Raw genomic sequence first — 24,834 nt, 5'->3', positions numbered from 1 at the left:
ATTGAATTCCAAGTGATAAGGGTGGGTATTATGTTTAAGGTACAACTGTTTATAGCAAACTTAGTTATGTACATTTGACAAAGATTCAAAAATAAACGTAAATTTTAAAAACTAATAAGAAAAAAAATCTGCTTATGTAGTTTCTTGGAAAAACATATCCAAGATTTGAGAAGAGAAAAAATATACCAACATGTTAACTGAAACCAGTCTGAATTTATTTTACACCTATATTTATGTTTGTTTTATTTCAGCAAGATCAATTGGAACGTTATTTAACCAAGTATTTAATATACAGTATAGTATGGTCTATGTCTGGTGATGGTAGAATTAAAATGAGACAAGAATTAGGTGAATTTATTCGTGGTATAACTACTGTACCATTACCTCCAACTACCAATGCTTCTATTATAGATTTTGAGGTAATAATTTGATTGCTATATTAATAACTAGTTTATGTTTTGATTTTAGCCCAAGGAAATCGTGTTGGATTGATTTTAAGTTTAATTGTATATGACATATGGCAGGATTGTTGTTATAACCTCACGTTACCCAATTGGTAAAAAGCCTTGCTCTGACGGGAATAACTGAAATAAAGATTGACAATTGAAATTGGCTCCAAACCAATACTACCCGGTTCTTGTTTTGAGTGGATATTATGTACCATTTCAGTCATTCAACTGAAAATAGCAGACAACCAAATCATAAAAATAAGCTTAAACAAAACACATTTAATCTGCGAATAATTTGCATAAAATTAATAAGGAACTAAATTTGTATGTTATTACACTCACAGGTGGCTATATCTGGGGAATGGTCACCATGGCAATCTAAAGTACCACAAGTTGAAGTAGAAACACATAAAGTAGCTTCACCTGATGTGGTTATACCTACTATAGATACAGTACGACATGAAAGTTTATTATATACATGGTTAGCTGAACATAAACCTATATTACTATGTGGACCACCTGGTTCTGGTAAAACTATGACATTATTCAGTGCTCTGAGAGCCCTTCCAGACATGGAGGTAAGTCTAATATTTTCCAGTTTTGAAAACTTTTGTTAACATACATAATATTAGAGAATTGTTAGTTTATATTGTTTTGGTATATAAGTTAATTACCCAATTTTATATGCCCTTTCAAATAATTTGTCTTTGCATTTTAAAACATTTGAATGCGCTCTCATTATTCAATTATTATTTGAAAATATGAACAGATTTTAACTCCATTCAGTATATTGTGTGTCAGTAGTGTCCTTTACTAAACCAACTTATTCATATTATTAAGGAATTGTGGTCTGAAGCCTTCTTGAGTTCTTTGTGTTAATTGAGTTACTTCCCTTGATTAATAAAAGGCTTGGATCCCACTCGGCAAACCTCGGCAGATTCCGGTATCCTACATCTAGCCTCGGCTGTGTGACAGTAAGTGATATGTACCTACGCCTATACATTTGCGATGCGGCACCGGTTTACTTATAAGGGAAACTTGCCCGCGTTTAGAAAGAAGTTCTCAAAATTGCGTCGTTCGAAGAGTGCGTAGAATTTTCAGTGCAAATTTGTCCTTGTCTAAAGAAAATCGGATAAACTTGAAAGAAAAACAGCTTCAATCTTTGGAAATTTTGTAAGATAAAACATTCTTCAAATACGTCGTCATCTATGACGTCATTGGTCATCAGGGACAACGCCATTGTAATCCGGGAACTTGAAAGTAGTTCTAATGGCGGACTTTGTTATACAGCCGAGATTAGATGTAGGGTACTGGAATCTGTTGAGGTTTGCCGAGTGGCTTGGATCCTAGATGGAATTCTGGGATGGAGTGAAATGTAAGATGGCTGTTTTAATTAGCCCTATTGATTGTCATAAACAATCCAGGCCATCTTGTGGCCTATACACCCCAATATACACCCCAATACCACAGTAGATCATTTAAAAGTGTTGAATCTTTTGTCTTCAATAGGTTGTTGGTTTGAATTTCTCCAGTGCAACAAACCCAGAATTATTATTGAAAACATTTGATCATTATTGTGAATATCGTCGTACACCAAATGGAATGGTTCTCTCCCCTGTTCAACTGAACAAATGGCTGGTACTCTTCTGTGATGAAATCAATTTACCAGATATGGACAAATATGGTTTGTACTAATTAAGATATTCGAAAAGATTTTCTGCTTCAGTTTGGATATCATATGTGGTGTGCATGTTCATATACTATTGTTAGAAATATGCAACATGAAATTGTTGTATTTGGCTGATGATTGAATAAAAGACAATGCTTACTCTTTATAGAACACCTGATATCACTTGCCTTTGAGAAGTTTCCATGCCTAACTATTTTGATTCTTTATTGAATATTATTCTGCCAGAAATTCATGACTTGTTTCATTTGCTTATTTATTTTCTTATGTAGGGACCCAGAGAGTTATTTCATTCTTACGTCAAATGATGGAACATGGTGGATTCTACAGACCATCTGATCAGATGTGGATTAAATTTGAAAGATTACAGTTTGTTGGTGCTTGTAATCCTCCTACTGATCCGGGTAGAAAACCACTCTCTCATAGGTTTGTATTTGATACCAAGGGATGTAGGAATTTGTGAGGGCAATTAATAGTTGGCTGAAATGAAAAGTGTGCAATATTACTTGAAAGAAAAAATGAATGATGTTTCTGGGCAGTGCACATACGAGAAAAGAGTTATAATGGCAGTTGTCCTGGTCAAAATTAAAATATCTAGGATGAGCCCCATTTACAGTATTAATTATTTTGTTTACACATTCGTTGCACAAATCATTTAATGTTGAATCATCTGCTATGAACAAACATAAATGTCGAGATTTGTTCTTATGTATTGGGGATTTATCTATTTGTTTTATTGAAACAGTATTATCTAATTTTGGAGGGTTTTATTTCAGATTTTTACGACATGTACCAGTAGTATATGTAGATTATCCTGGTGAAACATCACTTAAACAGATTTACGGAACATTTAACCGTGCCATGTTACGTCTGGTACCTAGCCTTAAACCGTATGCTGATCCTCTTACAAACGCCATGGTTCAATTCTTCCTTATGTCACAGGTAATATTTAAATTATTATCCCTCGCCTTTAGGATAAAGCAGAGAACATTGATTTGTCCGTCTGTCCTTCACACCTTCTGGAACACAATAACTCTTCTTCTAATTGAGATATAATGTTTCAACTTATGGAATATATTTATTAGGTGAATGTCTTCACAGGTTTGGTGGTAAGCATTTTCTGCTTAGACCGAGCAGATACACACAACTTGGACACGATAACTGTCTCACTGTTGACCTGTAGATATACTGATTTAGAATTAGTAAACCATCACCATTAGTAAAGATCTTTTTCATAAACACGTTCATAGAGTAATGAGCTGTACTTATTTCATTTGGTTTTCTTCATTTGTACAGGAAAGATTTACACAAGATATGCAACCCCACTATGTCTACAGTCCTCGTGAGTTAACTCGATGGGTACGAGGTATTTGTGAATATTTACGACCATTAGAAAACCTAAGTGTAGATGGTTTAGTCAGGATCTGGGCTCACGAAGCTCTACGATTATTCCAGGACAGGTATGATTTTTGTTTTATCAAATTTAGTTACTTTCTCTTTAACCCTTACAGCTGCTGCAATATTTAATTTGTCACTCCAAATGTACTCCAAATTGATGTGAAAAACAAAACCAAATTGTCAACAGCAGATAATCTAACTTAGATCCATTCAGATTAGAAAGAGACACATCATCATGTCTAATAAGTAAATACTAAATGGAACTATTTTTGGAAATGAAATGAAGTCGGGTTTAACATCCTACTGTTCTGCTCCTATAGCTACTTGGCTAACGAAGATGGGCATACGCCATGCAATGTATTATGTGTATTATGAGGGAAATTTTGCCCAGACAGCGGTGCTACAGCCTCCTTTTATTTCGAATTCCAGATGTCAAGGGTTCTTTTATGTGCATGTCGGGGGATTGGATGGCTGAATGGTTAGCGTGCGCGCGCTGTATCAAAAAGTCTGTCATTGAATCGACTGGCGTGGTTTCGAATCCCCGGTTGTATGTGGCAAGGAGTAGGGTCGCCTGTCCTACCTCGTGGGTTTTCTCCGGGTCCTCCGGTTTCCTCCCACTGCTAAAGACCCCTACGCGCAAGCGAATTATGTAAATAAAATTAAAACCATATGTTAGTCCCGAAATGACCTAGTTTGTGTCGAGTGGACGTTAAACCCCATTTCTCTCTCTCTCTCTTATGTGCATGTCAATGTGTACACAGGACCTCCGTTTTTCATCCCATCCGAACGACTATACCTTGTCCCTTGCCAGGCCCTCCATCCTACATCACTTTACTACTAACACAGTATTGCTGTTTGCAAGGGATTCAAAATGCCCCAAATGACAAAGATCGGCTTTAGTTTTACCAGTTTATTTTCCAATTTAATTCATAATTCAAGGAATGTCTTCTTCACAACAGTATGATCAATTCAGATTTTCGAACAAACAGCATTCTAATAAACTTGAAACATTAATCACTGAATGATCAGGTTAGTTTTCTTTCATGTTCAAGAAATTCAAGGAGATCATTTTGATGTATAAATCAGAACATTGGTTAAATAAGTAGTCCATATCTGTCAGTCCATCCATTATAATGTGACCTGTTTCATATTACAGATTAATAGAAGATGAAGAAAGGTTCTGGACAGATAAAAATATAGATGCTGTAGCCATGCAACATTTCCCTAATCTAAACCGTGATGATGGTCTAGTGAGACCTATATTATTCTCTAAATGGTTATCTAAAGATTATATGCCTGTTGGTCGAGAAGATCTTAGAGAATATACTAAAGCCAGACTTAAGGTGGGTACAATAAACCATTAGCTAAATTTTACTGTCAAGAAAATTTATCATGTTTGTCAAAATATTATTCATTATTAAAACCTTTGATTTCTAAACTTGATCATTGATAAACCTATATCTGATTGATGGGATTTATTTTATTGGCAACAGTTAATTTGTTTTTGATATGATCCTAGCTATCGGTATTCGATTCTAGCTACAGTAATTGACTTTTATATGATTGTAGGTATTCTATGAAGAAGAATTGGATGTACCTTTAGTATTGTTCGATGAAGTATTAGATCATGTTCTACGTATAGATCGTATATTCCGGCAACCACAAGGTCATCTTCTATTGATTGGGGTCAGTGGTGCAGGAAAGACAACTCTGTCTAGATTTGTAGCATGGATGAATGGGTTAACTGTATATCAGATTAAAGTACATAACAAATATACTGGTTTAGAATTTGATGAAGATCTAAGAACTGTACTGAGAAGATCAGGCTGTAAGGTATGTCTCTTTATTTTATTCATCGATCTATTTTCTTTTACCAGTCTTGAATTGTTAAGAACGATATCAGCCCATTGACTTTGATTTGATGAAAATAGACACCATTGATCAAGACTTTAAGGGAATTTTAGTCTGTTCAAGCAGTGATTCTTATTGACCAGAAAATGTTTGACTACACATTAAACATCAAATTATACCAATATGTGCTCCAGTTATTAATTGATATATCTTTTATTTCTGGTTCCTTGTCTGTTGGAACCACAAAGCCCTCGTGTTTTGGATAAAATAATCGTAAAGCATTTAGTGATTCCAAATAACTTTATCCTAGGATCTTGATAACCCTAAATATGTACGTTTATGTCTTTATATATATATATATATGTATTTATATTTTACAGGGAGAGAAGATCTGTTTCATAATGGATGAGTCAAATGTATTAGATTCTGGTTTTCTTGAGAGAATGAATACTCTTTTAGCTAATGGTGAAGTACCAGGTTTATTTGAAGGAGATGAATATAGTACATTGATGACACAGTGTAAGGAAGGAGCACAGAGAGAAGGTTTAATGTTAGATTCTGGTGAAGAATTATATAAATGGTTCACACAACAGGTAAACTATTAATTCATTAGTTCACTGTAACAGCTATCACAGGGGTGTAGTAATTGGATTCAAACATCAGTGATACAGTGAAGCCTAGTGAATTGCTTTGAAAAAAATTAGCATGACCCTAAACAGAATGTGAATGAACTGATTTCTGTATTGTCTATGTACAAGAGAGGGATTCTTTTAATAAAATTTCTGTTACTAAATGCCCATATAATTTCAGTTACTAAATGCCCATCATAAAAAGTTAGAAAAAGTTACTCATGGTATGATATTAAGAACATTTTTGTGTGGAGGGAATTTGGAAGATGTGATCACATTGTGAAGATAAAGAAAAGACAATGCATTTGTTAATTTGGTTTTATTCTTTTTATGATGATTATTTACAGGTTATGAGAAATCTTCATGTTGTATTTACAATGAATCCATCATCTGAAGGTTTAAAAGATAGAGCATCTACATCACCTGCTCTCTTTAACAGGTATTATACTAGATTATATTGGGTTACTAGATTCAAGCATGGTTTCCCAGGGATTGCATGTGGAAAATCTTTTGGCAGATTGAATTTGAAAAGTTACTCTTGAGGTATCCTTTTATTATTATTTTTTTAATACATTTTTACAAAACTTTATTCTGTAGATGTGTATTGAATTGGTTTGGAGATTGGTCCAATGGAGCTTTATTCCAAGTAGGAAAAGAATTTACCAACAAAGTTGACTTGGAGAAGGGAAATGTAAGTAAATATTTATCAGTAGAATGTTTTATTTCCTACACATGTATAATAACTAATCTAAACATCTTACTGTGTATTACCAAGAAAACTTGTGTTGATAAATACATTTATAGTACAATATACATATAAGTTTTTAGAGGATGGTTGACCGTATGGTGTTGGAATCTGGCCTCATTTATTTACATTCAAGATGTTTTGCGCCTGAATTACAGAATTTGTCATTTTGAAGTTCAGGATATGATGCTGCATTGGGGTTTAGATTCCAAAATTTTACTAAACAAAAACACATTTGTAATTGCTTCTAACACAAGATTGTCATACACATGCTGTAAATTCATTACATCATTGGGGATTGTTCAGTTATGAAGGATCATTGAATGTTATTGTTATGGTTCGTAAAATATAATTTCTGTCGTTTAAACTGGAGATAAACTGGTCAGTTCTAGTCATACTTTCACGTTTATGGAGAAAGACAGATAACTCTGATATTATGTTTTTAATCACAGTACTTATTACATGTTTTATTTTTACTACACAATTTACCAATATAATAGGATGTTAACGAGGTGATTTTAACGAGAAATTTACATATTAATTCATGTTAAAATTTGCTTTGGTATCAATAATAATAGTGATTGAAAATTTAAATAGCTTTGGCTGTATGTGCTAAATGTTCATATTGCTTTACTTACTGGCTTTAAGTCTTATATTATCATCTCAAAATACCACCTCATCATCATCATCAAGGTTGAAAGGGGGTAGCTGAATGTTTTAAAACATGCTCTTTAGGTCTTAAGCCAAGTGGTGTGGTTTTGATTCACCATGTGACAAGGAGTAAGGTTGCCTTTCCATCCTCGAGGGTTTTCTCTGGTTTCCTCCCACTGCCTAGAAACAGATTTGAACCATATGTTAGTCCTGAAATTAATTAGTTGTGTTAAGTGGACCTTAAACCCCATTACTCTCTCTCTCTCCCTCTTCCGTCATCATCACACCATCAAATTTCTTGCATGGTCAAATTTAGCTATTAAAATTACTATCTATAGCAAAATGTATTTTCGTTTGCTTCTCAAATTCAGAAATTCCTTTCTATACAGTGTTGTTGTTGATAACTTATGCCACTGACACACTTAAGAATTTGACTTTTTAGCACATTTAATGTATTATGGTTATTTGCAGATCGTAGTATGTGTAGAACTCTTGTCAAGGAGTCATGTTGGTTTTAGCTATAGAGAGATACAGTCTTCAAAAACTGTTTCATAATGATATATTCTTATCCATATCAGACCCTAATTCACGTGCTGTTGTCATGTTTATGTGCGATAGCAATTAGCAAGAAAAAAACCCTTACTGTACACCAGTTCGGACAATTTTATTTGCTAATTTCTGAGAGATTTTCTTCAGACAAATAACGAATGAATGAGCTAGATGTAAAACCAACCTGCTAAATCACTAAAAAAAGCTTTTCTATATAATATGGAATTCATTGCATGATTTTATTAAAACCTTCAAGATGGTTATTGGGTATATTCTAAATACCCACCTGCATGTTATTAAGGCTTTATTATAGCATGTATTATTGAAATATATCGCTTTGATGATGTTTTTTTTGAAGATAACATTTCATATATTACATTTCGGACGATCTTACATTATAATAGGGTCTATGTATGTTTTATACCTAATTTATTAATCAAACATGCATCAAAATTACTAACCTGAGTTTGTATTTCATTCCCTATGTAAATTTGCATAACAACTATAGTGACATTGATAAGCATCTTTATTATATTTTTTTTTTTTTTTTTTTTTAAAAGCTTATCAAATCTGTTTTATTTTATACTTTAGTACATAGCACCACCAGATTTCCCGAAAGCTTATGAAGATTTACCAACACCACCAGCTCATCGTGAAGCTGTTGTTAATGCTTACGTATATGTACATCAGTCATTACATCAAGCCAATCAACGTGTAGGTAGACGAGGTGGTCGTGTTATGGCAATCACACCAAGACATTACCTGGATTTTATTAATCATTTTGTAAGTATTCTTTAAACCAAATCCTTTGAACCCCTAAAGACAATAGATTTCATGTAGTGGTGATTGAATGCTGAATTTATTAAGCAATTCATGGTAAATTTGGGATCATTTGGCGTTTCTGATGAAACTTTCAAATCAATATAATTTCATTGTTTTTAGTAGTGATGTTCCAATTATCGGTTTCACCATCGGTATTTGGCTGATAAGTAGCCTATCGGTAGAAATTGTCACTGGTTGATCCACAGCCATTTTGTCGATATTTGAGTTGACGATATCTTTTCCAAAAGACTCAGTTAATAACTTTAAAATATCATTCGAGTTGTGATCAAATCATTCTCTCTTGCTTGGCACTCCGACCTTTTATTTTAGTTGGCATGCGTTTGATTATTTAGACATTATACAAGCCTCGCTGGCATCAAAGTTCAGATAGAGACCTTAATAGATGGTTATATTTTCAACTCTATTTATAGAAAAATGGGAAAGTGTATATGATATTGACAAAGACAGAAGCTATCATCGGCTCTGCTGATAAATTTAGGGACTTATATCGTAATCAGCATTTAATAATATTAAATCATAATCTTGATAAAACAGTCAGCGTTCAAATTTTACAACTGCATACAGCAAGACTTTGATAAAAGCTTAAGCAAACATGGCAAAATAAAGATAAAGTGTGCCGTAGTATTAGACCATGTACATGTATTAAGTACACATATCAAGATTTCACATAATAAAAATGGCATACCATATGGGTTTCTACACATAAATATTATTCCTTTTATAAAGATAGTATTGATGATATTGTTAAATATATATCCAGCACAATTAAATGTCTCGGCATCACTCTGCCTTTAATGCTACGACTACCAGGTAGATATTAAAATAATGCTTGAGAGATCATACAATTGATGATTTCACTGAACAATTGATAGTTAAATATAGTCATTGAATAATTTACAGAATGTCAAATATCCAGATAAATAAACATTAACAATAATTCTTACAAAATGGAGATTTTCAAATTTTACTTTATTATTTCAGGCCAAGTTATACAATGAGAAGAGGTCAGATCTAGAAGAACAACAACTTCATCTGAACATAGGTTTACAGAAAATACGTGAAACTGTAGACCAAGTAGAAGAATTACAGAAATCACTGTCCGTAAAACGACGAGAATTAGAACAGAAAAATACAGCTGCTAATAGTAAACTACAACAGATGGTTTGTCCTCATATTAGTTTTTAATTTTTTTGCTCACATGGAACTGTGGTTGTATATTGTCATCCCCACCGTCCGTCGTTGACACTTTCTTCTGAACACTATACAGACTACATTTATTATCTGATCAGTTTCAAATATATAATGTTAACATTATTGAGACAAAGAAGCTTATTTTTTTTTTTAAATTTCTGTTAATTACTGCTAGAGTTATGGTCCTTGTGTCACTTTGTTGAACCTTGTGAACGCTCTAACTACAAAAATTATTGTCTGATCTGTATAAAATTAACACGTGTTCTTTGAATTAGAAAAACGAAGAAGCCTATTGAATTTCAGCAATTTCTGTTAATAACTTCCAGAGTTATGGCCCTTGTTTCACTTTGTTGAACCATATGAATGCTCTAATGACTAAAGTTATCTTCCGATCAGTATGAAATTTTTATGCATTATTTAGATTAATAAAACAAAGAAGCCTATTGTTTTTCAGGAATTTCCGTAAATTACTTCTAGAGTTATGGCCCTTGTTAAACCCTTGTGAACGCTCTAACGACAAAAGTTATGATCCAGTCTGTATTAAATTTAAATGCATTATTGAGATTAGTAAAATGAATAAGTCTATAGAATTTAAGCAATTTCTGTTAATAACTTTATGACCCTTGTTTCGCTTTGTTGAACCTTGTGAACATTCGATCTGTATGAAATTGATATCAGTGTCTTGTAAATGCTCCTACTACCTACAAAAGCATAAATATGTGACAACCCTTGTCGACTGCTCCAACGATTTTGCTGCTGTGGGTGTATGTTTGGTTGCCTGGCAACTTATCTTTAATTTTGGCATTTTAATTTGTTTCAAATTATCATGGTTCACTAGTTTGATATCCATATGACCTGAAAAGAAAACATTTAAACTCATTTTGATTTTTTCATACTTTTGTTTCGCCTATATCAGAGTCTAGAAGGAAGTGTCCTAGTTTCGGACCTAAGTAGGAGGAGGAGTTTCACAGTAAAATCTTCTGGAATTCTAAAACCATGTAAAAGAAACAGTCTTAAAGTGTAGGCAGAAAACTGGTGTGGGTAAATTCTTTCCCTCACAATGGTACCCACAAGCATAGAAAACAAAACTTTGCATAAGTTAGTCTCCAAATTATTATTAAAGTATTGTGTTTTTGAGACTTTAGAAATTTATTTCATTTCTATAGGTGAAAGATCAACAAGAAGCTGAAAAGAAGAAAGTAACATCACAAGAGATTCAACAAGCACTCATTGAACAAACTAAAGTTATTAGTGAGAAGAAAGTTAATGTTACAGAAGATCTATCTAAAGTAGAGCCAGCAGTTATAGAGGCACAAAACGGTAGGACAAATAATACCTAGCGCCATATATTATTAATATTGGTATTATAAGCTTTTAAAATATAGAATGGGATGTCTCTATAGTATGATTTGCTTTGAGACAAGTTGCATCAGGTATCTCAAAAACGTTATAGTTGAGACCAGTATTAGAGTAAAGTGTCTTTAAGATAGGTTTCCATGAAACCATACACGCACATTAAATGAGGCAAAACAGGCACTCCAAATCTCCAAAAATTCAGTTATTAAGAGGATGTTTGAGGATAATGGGATATTAGCTTTCTAGTACAATCTTTTCGTCTGTACCTTATTTTAGTTATATTTAATGCAGAATTAAAGAAATTATATCAGCCCATTTATATCATACATTCATAGTATGTATGCTTTTGATAATTACCGCATAAAATGTTTGAAGTTAAGAGAAATGATTTGTTGAGAAGTGAAGAGAAATTAATCTGTAGTGTAGAAACCACCAGGCTGTACCCTATAGCAAGAGTGACCGTGCATGATATTAGCTATTACTTTGCACTACCCAAACACAATGCTGATGAAAACAAATCACTACCCAAACACAATGCTGATGAAAACAAATCACGTACAGATACTGTATCCATACAATCATGCACCAGAATGAAATCACCTGCACCAAATCATGATCACTGCCACATACTGTATGAATTTTAAAGCTGACACATTTATTGTAATGCATCACTCTTACTTCTTACAAAAAAAAGCGCTCATCATATTTGAAGCTACATTGATGTTGTCTTGTGCTGGTGGTGTTTATCAGATCTGCTGAAGGTGCTTTTTTAGAATTTTATTATTTTGGGCGGCCGAATTCTTACCAGATAATGAATTGCATGATACAAATGAGCTGTAGTCATTTTGACAAACTTTTGATCAGATTCAGAGACATGTGTGGTGTGAATTGATAATTTCTTTAGAAATAGAATCACATGTAATGATTTTCAAACATTAATTTGAAGATCTTATTTTTGTCAAAATGTTACTTCTGGGTAATGCTGTCTGGGTATTTTGTTGTGGACTGAATTAACTACTGTAAAACATGAAATTGGGTGAATACTAATCAAATGAGTGCAAATGACAAGAGATTGCATTAATTTAGAAGTGCCTTGAGAAGGGAGACATCCTCAGTTGGCCTTAATTCAATGAAACATTATGTCCACGGTTTGAGATAAATTCATGGCACAAATATTTCAAGTTTTACAGTAATTGACATACCAAAATCAATATAAAACCAATGCTGCAGATTGCTTTGCATTTTTCATTGTAATGAAACAACCATAACATGTTTATAATGCATAGAGATTCTTGTAGAATGTGACATGTTTCAGATGATTTACTTTAAGATAACTTTAATTTTAAGTACGCATAATTAAGACAAACTAGCAGTGTTCTAGCACAAACTTTTTTGTGTTATTCTCCGAATTCCGGATTAAATATATATTTTGATATTGCCATTGGTATGTCAAGTTGGAACAAATGTTCTAATTTTTTGATAAATATTGAAATGTCTTGAGTCTGTTTCCTAGAAAAATTATTTTGAAAATTAAAAAAATTTCAATTTTATTAAAATTCCATGAATCCTCAGCATAATAATTTTGGGAAAATTGCCATTCAGTTTTCTCTGAAAAGATTCTGATTGTAAAGTCAAATTAAAAAACATTTTCTAGGATAAAGGCCCTGCATGCATCATTATTCTTTATAAATCATAAATTCTAACTGGGCTGTTCGGCCTTAATGGCTTTCTAATTTGAGTTTTAAAATTGTATTGTGATTTTTTTTCTTTTATAAGTGCATTGGTAATTGTTGTATTAAAGTCATTGTTGAACATTTGAAAGTAATATTGTATTATTACATAAACTAATATCAAAATAGGTGATCAATCAGCTTTCTATTTGTGAAATATTTACTTTGAATTACAGTTACTTATCTGCCATATAACAAAAATCTATTCTGAAAATTTCTGAAGTGAGAATTTGCAAAATGGTTGTGATCATTTCACCACTTGCTATAAAATTTCTGATAAATAGACACTTCTGTCATCTTTTTTTGTAAAAATAAGTAGACCCTAAAAGCGGCCATGATCGATATTTCATTTCATAAGATTTACTTTATGTAAAGCCAGCACCAAAATTTCATATCAATCACCAGTGCACTTAATTCCTTTTATTTCCTTGCTTTATGATTTGCCTTATTTGCTATTCCTGCCTCCTTATTTTGTGAACAGCTGTGAAATCCATCAATAAACAGCAACTTGTAGAAGTTCGTTCCCTAGCAAACCCGCCGTCTGCTGTCAAACTGGCTATAGAATCGATCTGTGTTTTACTGGGCGAAGGTGATCTAGACTGGAAAGCCTTGAGAGGCATCATTATGCGAGACAACTTTATCTCTACTATCATAAACTTCTCAACAGATAATATCTCGTAAGTTAATATATTGTCACGAGGTTGGTATCAAGGCATAAATAGTCTTGATATTTTCATTGTGAGTATTTTCGTAAACTAATGAAATTCGACTAGTTGCAACGTACATTGAAAGATTCAATTTTTGAAAAACAAGATATTTGATATTAATTTTTAATTGGAGCCAAAGTATGAGATTCGTGTACAAGTATTTAGAAGGGTTGATGGAAATGCTGTTGGCCGGACAAACTTCTCTCCATTAAAACTTAAAAAAGATAAACAGTCTTCAATGTCTGTTTGAATTTTATTAGTCTACGAAGTTGTGGACTGATTTCATATCAATAAATTTACTATAATTATGGAAATTCTATATAAATTTGAGCTTCTTCATAATAATTTGTTAATCTGAAATCAGTCCATTTTAAAATATTTATCTATTATTATATTAAATAAATACTACTTTCTGTTAGCTGTCAAGTCTATCAAGAAACAACATTTAGTGGAAATTCGTTCTATGGGTAATCCCCCACCTGTAGTGAAACTGGCCTTGGAAGGTATATGTTTAATATTGGGGGAGAATTCTAGTGATTGGAAAACTATCCGTGCTGTTATCATGAAAGATAACTTTATCTCTAATATTGTTAAATTGGATACAAATGACATTAGGTGAGTTTTAAAATATGACAGCTAGCTCTATTCTGCCAAATGATTTTTATGACTATAGTATGGCCAATTTCTTGGTTTTATTTCCTTTTCAAAGCTAATCCTTTATTGATGTTTTTGAGAATCATATCATCATGTGCAGAACAGGACTCATTTTAAATGTGGCTGTACTGTCTCTCACCTTTGTTAGAGAGATGAATAACTGTTGACTTGGACAAGCTATGGCATAAACAAATAAGAAACATATCGAGCACAGTTAATCATAGTTAGATTGAAAAGTCTGATGGCCTATTTGGCCAAATCCAGTAACAGCACTTGAGAAAAAATTTTCATAGTAGTAAGTGCTACCAGGTATTCAGTTCAGTTCCAAAAGCATATTAAAGGGAACTTACTTTGTAGTTTGTGATAGCGCTAATGAAGCATATTCTTAAAGGACCATTCTCAATTATTTTTGCGAGAATAAAACTGCTTAATTTTATGTGAAAAGCCCTTAAAACTTGTTCCTTAGGGCCGAGCAACTAACTCAATATTTGTGGTACGTTTTCAAACAACTTAAATTCGTCAGTCTTCAACTGGAAATGGAGACCTGTGTTCCAAGCTGTATAAAACCAGAATTTTTTTTAATAAAAATAAGTGTAGGTAAAATTTACCATTCGTTATCAAGTACAGCACATATACCACGCACTGTTTTGATCTCCAAAGGAACGGTAATAGATTATCAGGTCACCCAACTATTTATTTTGGTGCATATCCAGACCCACAGGCACAGAGCCACACCCAATTTGTGTGTTTATTGTATACAGGCCGCAATTGGGTTTTTGCATATGTATTCCTTATAGCCTAAGGGTGGCAACTATTGGTTTTGGTGCATGTCCTGACCCCCAGGAGCAGAACCATGCCCAATCTTTGTGTTTAGTACCTGAAGGCCACAATTCTGAATGGATTATCATGGAACTTGGTATACTTATTCCTTATAACCTAGGAACGTCAACTATTTATATGTTAATATTTTGTCTGTAAATCATATACAGGTTGCAATTATTAACAGATTTGGATCCAATTAGGAATTATCCATGTTAGGATTGCACCTTTTTATATTGGTCCACGTCCAACCTCCAGGGGAAGAGCACACCCAATTTCTGTATTTATCATTAGAGTCTAAAGGCTGCAATTCTGAATGGATCATCTTGGAACTTTGCATATTTATTCCTTATACCGTAAAGACAGCAACTATTTATTTTGGTGCAAACCCAATGCCTAGCCTTCTATGCCTCTTGTCATATTACAGTCATTGCAGCCATTTCATATTTCATTCATATCAATGAAAGCAGGAATGTGGACGTATATTGCAGCCATAGCGATGCTCTTGTAAATTAAACTGTTTGGTTACTGATATAACCAAGGTGCAGAATATTGAGTATAAGACAATAACCAGGTTTGTAATTCCTATTCAGTGCATGCACATTAAATTAAATAAACATGACAGAAACATTAACTATTAAAATCTTAATATTATTTTATAGTGATGAGATTAGAAATAAGATGAAAAGCAAGTATTTAAGTAATCCTGATTATAATTATGAGAAGATAAATAGAGCTAGTTTAGCTTGTGGTCCCATGGTTAAATGGGCTATAGCACAAGTAAGTTTTACCAATGATTCAATTGTAAGCTTTTAAAATCCTGCAATCCTATCTTGCCTCCGTAGATTTGTAAAAAAAAAAAAAAAGAAAAAAAAAGAATTTCTGAGAGAGGTGGTGGCTCAGTAAGAAAGATGCTGGCTCGCTGACCAGGAAGTCTCCTCGGGTTAGCTCCCAGTGTCAGCTGAGAATGTTCCCTTGTCATTGATGCAGGACGGAGGGCCTGACAAGGACTGTGTGTAGTCGTTTGGATGGGAAGAAAAACAGGTCCTGTGTACACATTGGCATGTACGTAAAAGAGCCCTTGACAGTAGGAATTTAAAATAATAGTAGGTCCGGGAAAATTCACTCATAGCACACTGCACGGTGTATGCCTGTCTTCATTAGCCAGTCATTGCAGAAAAGTATGACATTAAATCCCATTTCATTTCTAACTGTTCCTTTAAAGAAAGTCTTTATATTGTTTTGATTTTCATGTTTTAACTTTGATAGACTGATTTGAATTTACAATTTTAGATCAGTATGCCAACACATTTGATTTTGTATTTTTTAGATTCAGTATGCAGACATGTTGAACAGAGTGGAACCTCTACGTAATGAATTGAAAGCTCTAGAAAGTAAAGCTCAGGAAAATATACAAAAGGGTGAAGAAGTTAATAAGCTAATTAATGATTTGGAGAAAAGCATACAGCAATACCAAGAGGAATATGCTTGTCTTATTAGTGAAGCTCAAGCCATTAAATCTAATCTAGCTGCTGTTGAGGCTAAGGTATTATATTACAGATTATTGTACAATTAGAATATTTAAAGGTTGAAAATAAAAATCACAGTGAGACGGGGTATCTTCCCCAAATTGAATATTTTGTTATGCTTGATTATGGATGTAATTTTTTTGGCTTTCAACATTTTTGAATTGAACAAAAAAACTTATTCATCTGAAATAAAAAATTTAATAGTATAGGACGTGCCTCATCACTGATCGAAATAAGAGAGGGCCATCACAATTCTATATCTTATTTTAACCTATTTAAAACATTCCCATCTGTTAATTTTAAGATAGACTGTTAATTTTACCTTTGCAAAATGGCCATTACAATTCAGTATTCCTTGAACTTATTAAAGTAAATGATGTTAAGATGCATTTTGTATCCAAAATGTAAGATACGAAAGTTATAAACACCTTTTTATAAGTACTATATAAGGGAATCTTTTTTTCTATGGTCTTTTAGGTAGAGAGAAGTGTAGCATTGTTACAAAGTTTAGCTAGTGAGAAACAGAGATGGGAAGCTGGTAGTGAAACCTTTAAAAATCAGATGTCAACTATTATTGGTGATACATTATTGTCGTCAGCTTTTATGGCGTATGCTGGTAAGAAATGACGCAATTAAAAGACAGAATTGGATTAGAAATAACAAATATAGGGGTTGAACTGGTTAATATGTAAGCTAGGTGTTAGAAGGCAAAGAGCAGACTTGCAGAAAATTGGGAAAAGAAGCCATAAAGTACCCTGTGAAAATGATTCTTCAGGCTATTATCACTAAAACGTTTTTTTTTTTTTTTGATTATTAAAGGCTCAATACCACTCTTGTTGTAACTGAATAATATGTCCCAATCTTTATTCTGGTCAACAGATTGTACTATTTTACAATATTCCAATTAATTGATGATACAAATTTCATCTTAGCACACCTAATTTAAAAAATTCGAAAAATTCAACTAAATGATTTGAAAAGCGTAACGTAAACCTTTTCAAATGTGACATGGATTTAAAAATATTTTTGAACCCTCTCGACAAGTAAAATAGGATTTAATGGATAATTTACACAACAGGTAAGACACTAACACATCTAGTACTTAGAATAAGGCTATTTTTTATTTTCTGGAGCTGTCAAGCCAGCCAGAGTGTTATTGTCCCTTTAAACTAGCTTTCATACATATTTGATTTTTAGATGAAAACAATTTGGATTAGGAGTGATGATGAAAAGTTATCTTTTTTAGGTTATTTTGATCAGCAGATGAGAAAGAATTTATTTGGTAGCTGGTGTAGTCATTTAACCCATGCTAATATACAATACAGACAAGATTTAGCTAGATCAGAGGTCAGAACAAATTTGTTGTACTAGAACTTTAATGGTGGTTTCTAGACTTTGAGTGTATTTTTTATTATGGTTATTTCAAAAGATAAAAAAAGAAGAAAAAAAAAAAAATGTACATAAAAATAAAGGCTGGTTGCCTTCCTGAATAGTGATTAGGGCTAATCAGTGTTCATTTGCATTCCTTCATAGCTAAAAGCTGTTTCAGCATTAATTATAATCAGCATTCAAAAATATGGAGATAATAGTTTATAAGTATTATTGTTATTTCAGTATCTATCTAATGCGGACGAGAGATTAAGATGGCAAGCTAATGCTCTTCCATCAGATGATCTGTGTACAGAAAATGCCATCATGTTAAAACGATTTAACAGATATCCACTTATCATTGACCCTTCAGGTCAAGCTACAGAATTTATCATGAATGAATATAAGGATAGAAAAATCACCAAAACAAGGTAAAGTAATATTTTCTCATTTTGTTGATAGCAAATAAATGTTTAATTATAGAAAATTAAAAAAAAATAAAGGTGTTCATTAGATAGTGTTTTTGACTATCAAAACAAAAACCTTAGATTATATACAATCTTAACCTTGGTGTTCATGGATACAAATGTGTCATCCTTTAGTTGATAGATTGCCAGTAAAAGAGTGAAAAAGATGGCATGAAATCAGTAGGAAGTTGTGTGAACTTTATATGGACATAACTCACTAGTGGATTGAATAATTCTGATACAAATATTGCACCAATATACTTATTAGCAAAACTGCTTTTTATTGTGTATGGTCCGAAAGTCTTTTTCCTTTTGTGTGGAATATTGGGGTTTTAAATAAGCAATGCCAAAATTAAGTTCTTTCAAATCATTTTCATACCAAAGAGATTTGATAAAGTACCGGATATTTTTAATTTCAGTTTCCTTGACGATGCTTTCCGTAAAAATTTAGAGAGTGCTTTGAGATTTGGTAATCCACTTTTGGTTCAGGTATGGTATTACTTAATCTAATTAAGATTAGATAAACTTTGATCTGGCGGACAATCTTATTATTTGTCTACACTGCAGAAACATATATAATTACTTTCTTTTAAGTTTTGCGTTCTCTTTGAAGTCTGCTTAAGTCATGTTTGATTGGCTTAAACCATTATGACCATTGTCTAAAATCATGTTATATATGTTGTTATAGGATGTGGAGAGTTATGATCCGATATTAAATCCTGTATTAAATCGTGAATTACGTAGAACTGGTGGTCGAGTTTTAATAACATTAGGTGATCAAGATATTGATTTATCACCTTCATTTACCATCTTCTTATCAACTAGAGATCCTAATGTGAGTATGACTATAATAATGGTTTATTACCTGTTATTTCTGATTCTTATAAAATTATATTTAAAGATTCTTAAAGTGTTAATGTTTTTACCATTATAATGTTGAGTCTTAGAATCTTAGAAAACTCACTGGCCACAGTCATTTAGGTATTTATCCTGTAATGTATATGATGATGTGAAATTAAGATTGGATTATTTGCTAATAATTATAAGTTGAATTTCCACCAAATATTTGTTAATAATTATTGTTTGAATTTCCATTTTATATTTGTTAATAATTATAGGTTAAATTTCCGCCTAATGTTTGATTACAAGTATAGGCTAAATTTCCACCTGATATTTGTTTATGATTATAGGTTGAATTTCAACCAGATATTTGTTTAGAATTGTAGTTTAAATATTTATTTCTAAATGTAGGTTGAATTTCCACCAGATATTTGTTCCCGTGTAACATTTGTTAACTTTACCGTAACAAGAAGTAGTTTACAGAGTCAGTGTCTCAATCAGGTAAATAAATCATTACGTTTTCAACATTTATACAGAAAATTATTTGTCATTTAGAATTAAATTTGAAGTGTCCCAAATCATTTCTTGGTACACCTTTAAATCATTTTATACACTAAGTTAAAAATCTATTTTGTAATTGCAGGTATTGAAGGCAGAGAGACCCGATGTCGATGAAAAGAGATCGGATTTACTGAAATTACAGGGTATGTTAACGAATAAATTATGGGCTTATTATAAATATGCTGCTGACCTGATAATTTTTAACACTGTATTTTCTTGGCATTTAAATGAATAGGTTTATTAAAGTATAGAATTGCCATACATAAACAATAGTATAATTGTTTGAGAAAGAGTCATTATATTGACAAACATCCGATGAGTCAAGTGAAAACATACTCTGTTCTATGTATTATTGTTAGTCAATACATTTCACTCCTGCTGTGGAAATTTCAGTAATTGTACAATGTTCTGATTTTTAGGTGAATTCCAACTTCGTTTGAGACAATTGGAGAAATCTCTATTACAAGCTTTGAATGATGTAAAGGGTAAAATCTTAGATGATGACAGGTTAGTATTATTATCTTATTTAAAATTATCATTTACTTATAACATGTATACATTGAAATAATTAAACGGGGTTGACAGTGACTAAATGTTGAAATTGTTGTGTTGCGAATCACATGTCGGTCATCTGTGTTACTTTGTTACGCCAAGACTTCGGCCACAGAGCTTAAATGGTTAAAAACCACTCAGTGACTGAACCTCATCATACATTCATACATTTACATTACCAACAATTCCAATGCTGTAATGGTATGTAAGGAAAAGAAAGGGATCACCTTTCTGGTCTACTTGGATTTCTTAGTATTCTCTGCCATAGAGAAAACATTTGGACTAATAACATAAAGGTATGTTATCTTTTTTTGTCCCATGATAATGCATTAAACTCTGTTTAAAGAAGTTGTATTGGTGTTATTACAGTATTCTGAGTCATCTAGAAACATTAAAGACAGAAGCAGCTGAAGTAGCACGTAAAGTAGAAGAAACTGATGTAGTTATGGCTGAAGTTGAAACAACATCACAACAATATGTACCATTAGCTCAATCCTGTAGTTCTATATACTTTACATTATCTGGTTTACAACAGGTAACATTTATTTTACTATACAACCATTCATTGAAAACTGTCATGTCTGAAGTTAACAATTGTGTTTATATTTGCTGAAAAAGATCTTTTCTTATCGCAGTCATATATGATTCACTTTTTGCTACATTTGTTGATCACTCTTCATCAAGGAAAACAACATATTTTGGTGAGTCCAGAGGCTGGATTTATTTTCGTTCGGTTTACAACAATTAGTCTGATAATCATTGATACATTGGCAATGATAATGGGCCAAATGGCACTAGTGATCTGGCATTACTTTTATTCCACGAAACATATTTTGTAAAGTGGCTTTGAGATATCTGCGATGGGTGTAATAGTCTTTAATTTAAATAAAATCTATTTCTTTTATTACAGGTTCATTTCCTATACCAGTATTCACTACAACTGTTCTTTGAGATATTCCACGCAGTACTGTCTAGTAATCCACAGTTAAACAATGTTAAAGAATATGCCTCCAGGTTATCTATTATAACTACAGATTTATTCAAGGTATATATTTTATTAAATGTTGATCAAAGGACTAGATTTGATACAAAAAACAAATAAACAGTTGAAGAGTACATCATAGACAACATAATTAGATGAAGATTAAAATGAAGAAAAAACCCCAAAGAATATTCAACTATAAAATATGTAACATTTAAGCATAATATCTGTCTTCATGAAATTCATATAGTTGCAAGACTTCGGAAATATAAAATTGCATCAATAGATTTGTAGAGAAAATTTCTACTCACACTTAACTATATAAAGCAGAAATTTAATTAACAGGATAGAAAGACGTTAGAATTAGATATAAAGAATGAGTGTTTGATATTTTGTATTGATTTATTTTAGGAAACATACAGTCGTGTAGGACGAGGAATGCTGTTTAATGACAGAATAACATTTGCTATACAACTCTGTCGTATACATCTACAGAGTACCACCAGGTAAGAAGGTTGAGCAATGTTATCCATTTAATTGGTACCAGATTTCAGTAGAGAATAGGCCTTGGAAACCATTTAATACGTGTCCAGCATTTATGATGGTTCCGAAAAACTGAGCAGTAGTAATGCATATCTCAAGAAAGTATCTTTCAGATCAGAATATTGCCCCATTATCTGTTTGTTTTGGAACATTAGTTGCTTGCCACTGAATTAATAGAAACAAATATTTCATAAAAGACAAAAAAAAATCCAGATCCAATTCTATTATTTTGAATTAACATTGAATAACAAATACAAAAAAAAATCACTTCAAAAAGCCCTGAAAAGCTATTGAATTTGAATATTTATGTGATTGCTAATAGCCTGATGTCTTGGTTTTTATTTTTGCAATTTCTAAATATAAAAGGTGTTTGAAATAATATTGATTGAATTATTTGTTTCATTTGAATAGTGAGACACCATATACAACAGAGTTTGCTTATTTCCTGAGAAGTCAAGAAGGTTTATTAACAGATAAACCAACTGGTGTTACTGCTGGTCTAACTCAACAACAGGTAAGTTTTCAATCACACTTGATAATTATAGCCTTTCAAACAATAGGATATTTATCTTAGATACTGTCTTCATTCGCCCAGTCAGAGCAGAAGAGTAGGACGTTAAACCCCATTTCATTTCTCTCAGATATTTGTTTCAAATATTGCTCAACTGCATTCTTTTTATTTCATATTTGTTATATAAACATTAATCTGTCAAAAAATATGCAAGACTGTTCAAATTAAAAAAATTGAATTATTTTGATTAATATTTCAGTTCTTGTTTTTAATTAGTCTCTTTCATGGTTTTATTCATACATTGTAAAGCACCACTAAGCATTTGTTTTATAGATGGGCTGTATTATTTTGTTTTAAAATGATGATGACAAATGTCAATGTAAAAACAAAGTTGTTAGTAACATGAGACAACTAGTAACAGGTAACAGGAAAGAGTAGACATACACTGCTTTGCACATCTGTGCCATTACAATTAAGGTGAAAACGTATATGTTCACATTTATTTATTTGTTTACAGCAAGCTGGTGTAGTACGTCTCAGTAAATTGCCAGCATTTAAAAACTTGCCTTCTGAAGTAAAAAACTCATCAGTAAGTATCGTCCCTTGCCTTTTTGGAGACCTTTTATAGAACAATAATTTTGTTTCTAATTGAGAAAGAATGCTTAAATTTGGTGTAGATGTTCAATGTCTTGATCGGAGTTGATAATGAACATTCTGAACTTGGGCTAAACAGTGGTATGAAATTTGATTTGTCAAGAATGGTAAACCAACATACAATGGTTCCATGTATTTCTATTGATGAGATACTACATTTAGTACATTATTTTCAAAAGAAATCTACTTGTTCAGCTCAAGCAAACCATTTGGTGTAATTATTCATAATAACGACATCCAAGTGGAACAAGCAATACAGAGTATAGAAACTTTTTTTTTCTCTAGTTTAAACTTGTATATTATCTAAAGTTTATTAATGATTAATTCAACTTGTATCATCCATTTTAATATTATAGGCTGAACTACAAGAATGGTTAAAGAGTGCCAATCCTGAACAGAATATACCACAATTGTGGGTAGAACCAAAACCACTGAGTAAGAAGAAAATGTCAATTTTTTTTCTCGATCTTGATTAATCAGTATTATATTTTGTTAAACACTTGGTGGTAACAGATAGTTAAAACTGTAATGTTACTGAAGAAAAAAGAAATTTTGTTTCATTTCTCATGGGAAAAAAGTCTACTCAATGCTTGTAATGACAACATAATTTTCTTGTCTGTCCTTCTGTCAAACATATTAATTGATTTGTTTGGGTTTTTTTTTCCAGCCGAAATTGGTAAATCTGTAAATGGGTTACTGGTTATTCAAGTGTTTAGACCAGATCGTCTGATAGCTATGGCTAGACTGTTTGTAGAGAAAACATTGGGTGGTGAATTTTTACATGCAGCTGAAAAAGAACTAAATATGGGTGATATTGTTGAGAATGAGGTACTAGGTTTTTGTTAGCATTAATTTTGTCTGTCCTTATTTTGAGGGTGATTTATTTTTTTTTTTTTTTAAAAATAAGACAGTTGTGAGAAATTTATTTATTTTATTATGCTTATATATTTTTTATCGATTTCATTTAACAAACAAACACATAACTTTAGAGACGAAAACAACTGCCATATTATATCTGTCAACAATTTTACATCTAGAATGATTGTTATTATAGATTAAAGCGAATACTCCAGTATTAATGTGTTCTGTAACTGGTTATGATGCTAGTGGTAGAGTTGATGATTTGGCTGCTGAGTTGAATAAACAGATAACTCCTATTGCTATAGGTAGCTTTAGTACTATTTTTATACGCCCACATTTTCATGTGGACGTATACTGTCGTCGCCCCTGTCCGTCCGTCCACAATTTGTTTGTGGACACTCTACGGGTCACAATTCTTATTTGATTTTGACGAAACTTGAAATATAGATTTATCTCCAAAAGATCTCGGTTCCTTTTGATTTTGGCATGTATTGGATCGAAACTTCATGGATTATGGCCCCTGTTTGTACGAAAAATCACGTTTTTAGCTTGTGGACCCTATAGAGGTCACAATTTTTATCCGATTTTGTTGAAACTTGAAATCTAAGTTGATAATCCAAAGATCTTGGTTCCTTTCGATATTCGCGCATATCGGACCGTAACTTCCTGAATTATGGCCCCTGATTGTACGAAAAATCGCGTTTTTA

At 32.3% G+C, this 24,834-nt stretch overlaps 1 protein-coding gene across 5 annotated transcripts in view; it reads left to right on the top strand.

Annotated features, from left to right (window-relative positions):
- LOC126825090 (cytoplasmic dynein 1 heavy chain 1) overlaps window positions 1–24,834 on the top strand; it is an 83,390-nt gene that overhangs the window by 47,266 nt on the left and 11,290 nt on the right. For 3 of the 5 annotated variants that reach the window (XM_056101933.1, XM_056101934.1, XM_050554561.2), the window contains exons 48-80: window positions 252–419; window positions 794–1,027; window positions 1,959–2,133; window positions 2,409–2,562; window positions 2,913–3,078; window positions 3,433–3,596; window positions 4,691–4,877; window positions 5,104–5,367; window positions 5,766–5,978; window positions 6,362–6,453; window positions 6,612–6,705; window positions 8,551–8,742; window positions 9,784–9,963; window positions 11,160–11,313; window positions 14,206–14,401; window positions 15,922–16,039; window positions 16,590–16,805; window positions 17,266–17,404; window positions 18,035–18,135; window positions 18,403–18,587; window positions 19,043–19,112; window positions 19,312–19,458; window positions 19,875–19,964; window positions 20,107–20,167; window positions 20,444–20,531; window positions 20,946–21,111; window positions 21,487–21,621; window positions 21,970–22,064; window positions 22,513–22,615; window positions 23,130–23,201; window positions 23,623–23,701; window positions 23,934–24,094; window positions 24,321–24,432. In XM_056101933.1, the coding sequence (XP_055957908.1) occupies window positions 252–419; window positions 794–1,027; window positions 1,959–2,133; window positions 2,409–2,562; window positions 2,913–3,078; window positions 3,433–3,596; window positions 4,691–4,877; window positions 5,104–5,367; window positions 5,766–5,978; window positions 6,362–6,453; window positions 6,612–6,705; window positions 8,551–8,742; window positions 9,784–9,963; window positions 11,160–11,313; window positions 14,206–14,401; window positions 15,922–16,039; window positions 16,590–16,805; window positions 17,266–17,404; window positions 18,035–18,135; window positions 18,403–18,587; window positions 19,043–19,112; window positions 19,312–19,458; window positions 19,875–19,964; window positions 20,107–20,167; window positions 20,444–20,531; window positions 20,946–21,111; window positions 21,487–21,621; window positions 21,970–22,064; window positions 22,513–22,615; window positions 23,130–23,201; window positions 23,623–23,701; window positions 23,934–24,094; window positions 24,321–24,432 (4,771 nt within the window). Of the gene's footprint in view, window positions 1–251; window positions 420–793; window positions 1,028–1,958; window positions 2,134–2,408; window positions 2,563–2,912; window positions 3,079–3,432; window positions 3,597–4,690; window positions 4,878–5,103; window positions 5,368–5,765; window positions 5,979–6,361; window positions 6,454–6,611; window positions 6,706–8,550; window positions 8,743–9,783; window positions 9,964–11,159; window positions 11,314–13,560; window positions 13,757–14,205; window positions 14,402–15,921; window positions 16,040–16,589; window positions 16,806–17,265; window positions 17,405–18,034; window positions 18,136–18,402; window positions 18,588–19,042; window positions 19,113–19,311; window positions 19,459–19,874; window positions 19,965–20,106; window positions 20,168–20,443; window positions 20,532–20,945; window positions 21,112–21,486; window positions 21,622–21,969; window positions 22,065–22,512; window positions 22,616–23,129; window positions 23,202–23,622; window positions 23,702–23,933; window positions 24,095–24,320; window positions 24,433–24,834 lie in introns of all 5 variants that reach the window. The other 2 variants (XM_050554557.2, XM_050554562.2) reach the window with 1 other exon arrangement.

Source organism: Patella vulgata, chromosome 6, assembly GCF_932274485.2.
Source record: "Patella vulgata chromosome 6, xgPatVulg1.2, whole genome shotgun sequence".
Lineage (NCBI taxonomy): Eukaryota > Metazoa > Mollusca > Gastropoda > Patellidae > Patella > Patella vulgata.
The sequence above is the reverse complement of the archived record's forward strand: the minus strand, read 5'-3'. Positions and strand labels throughout refer to the sequence as shown.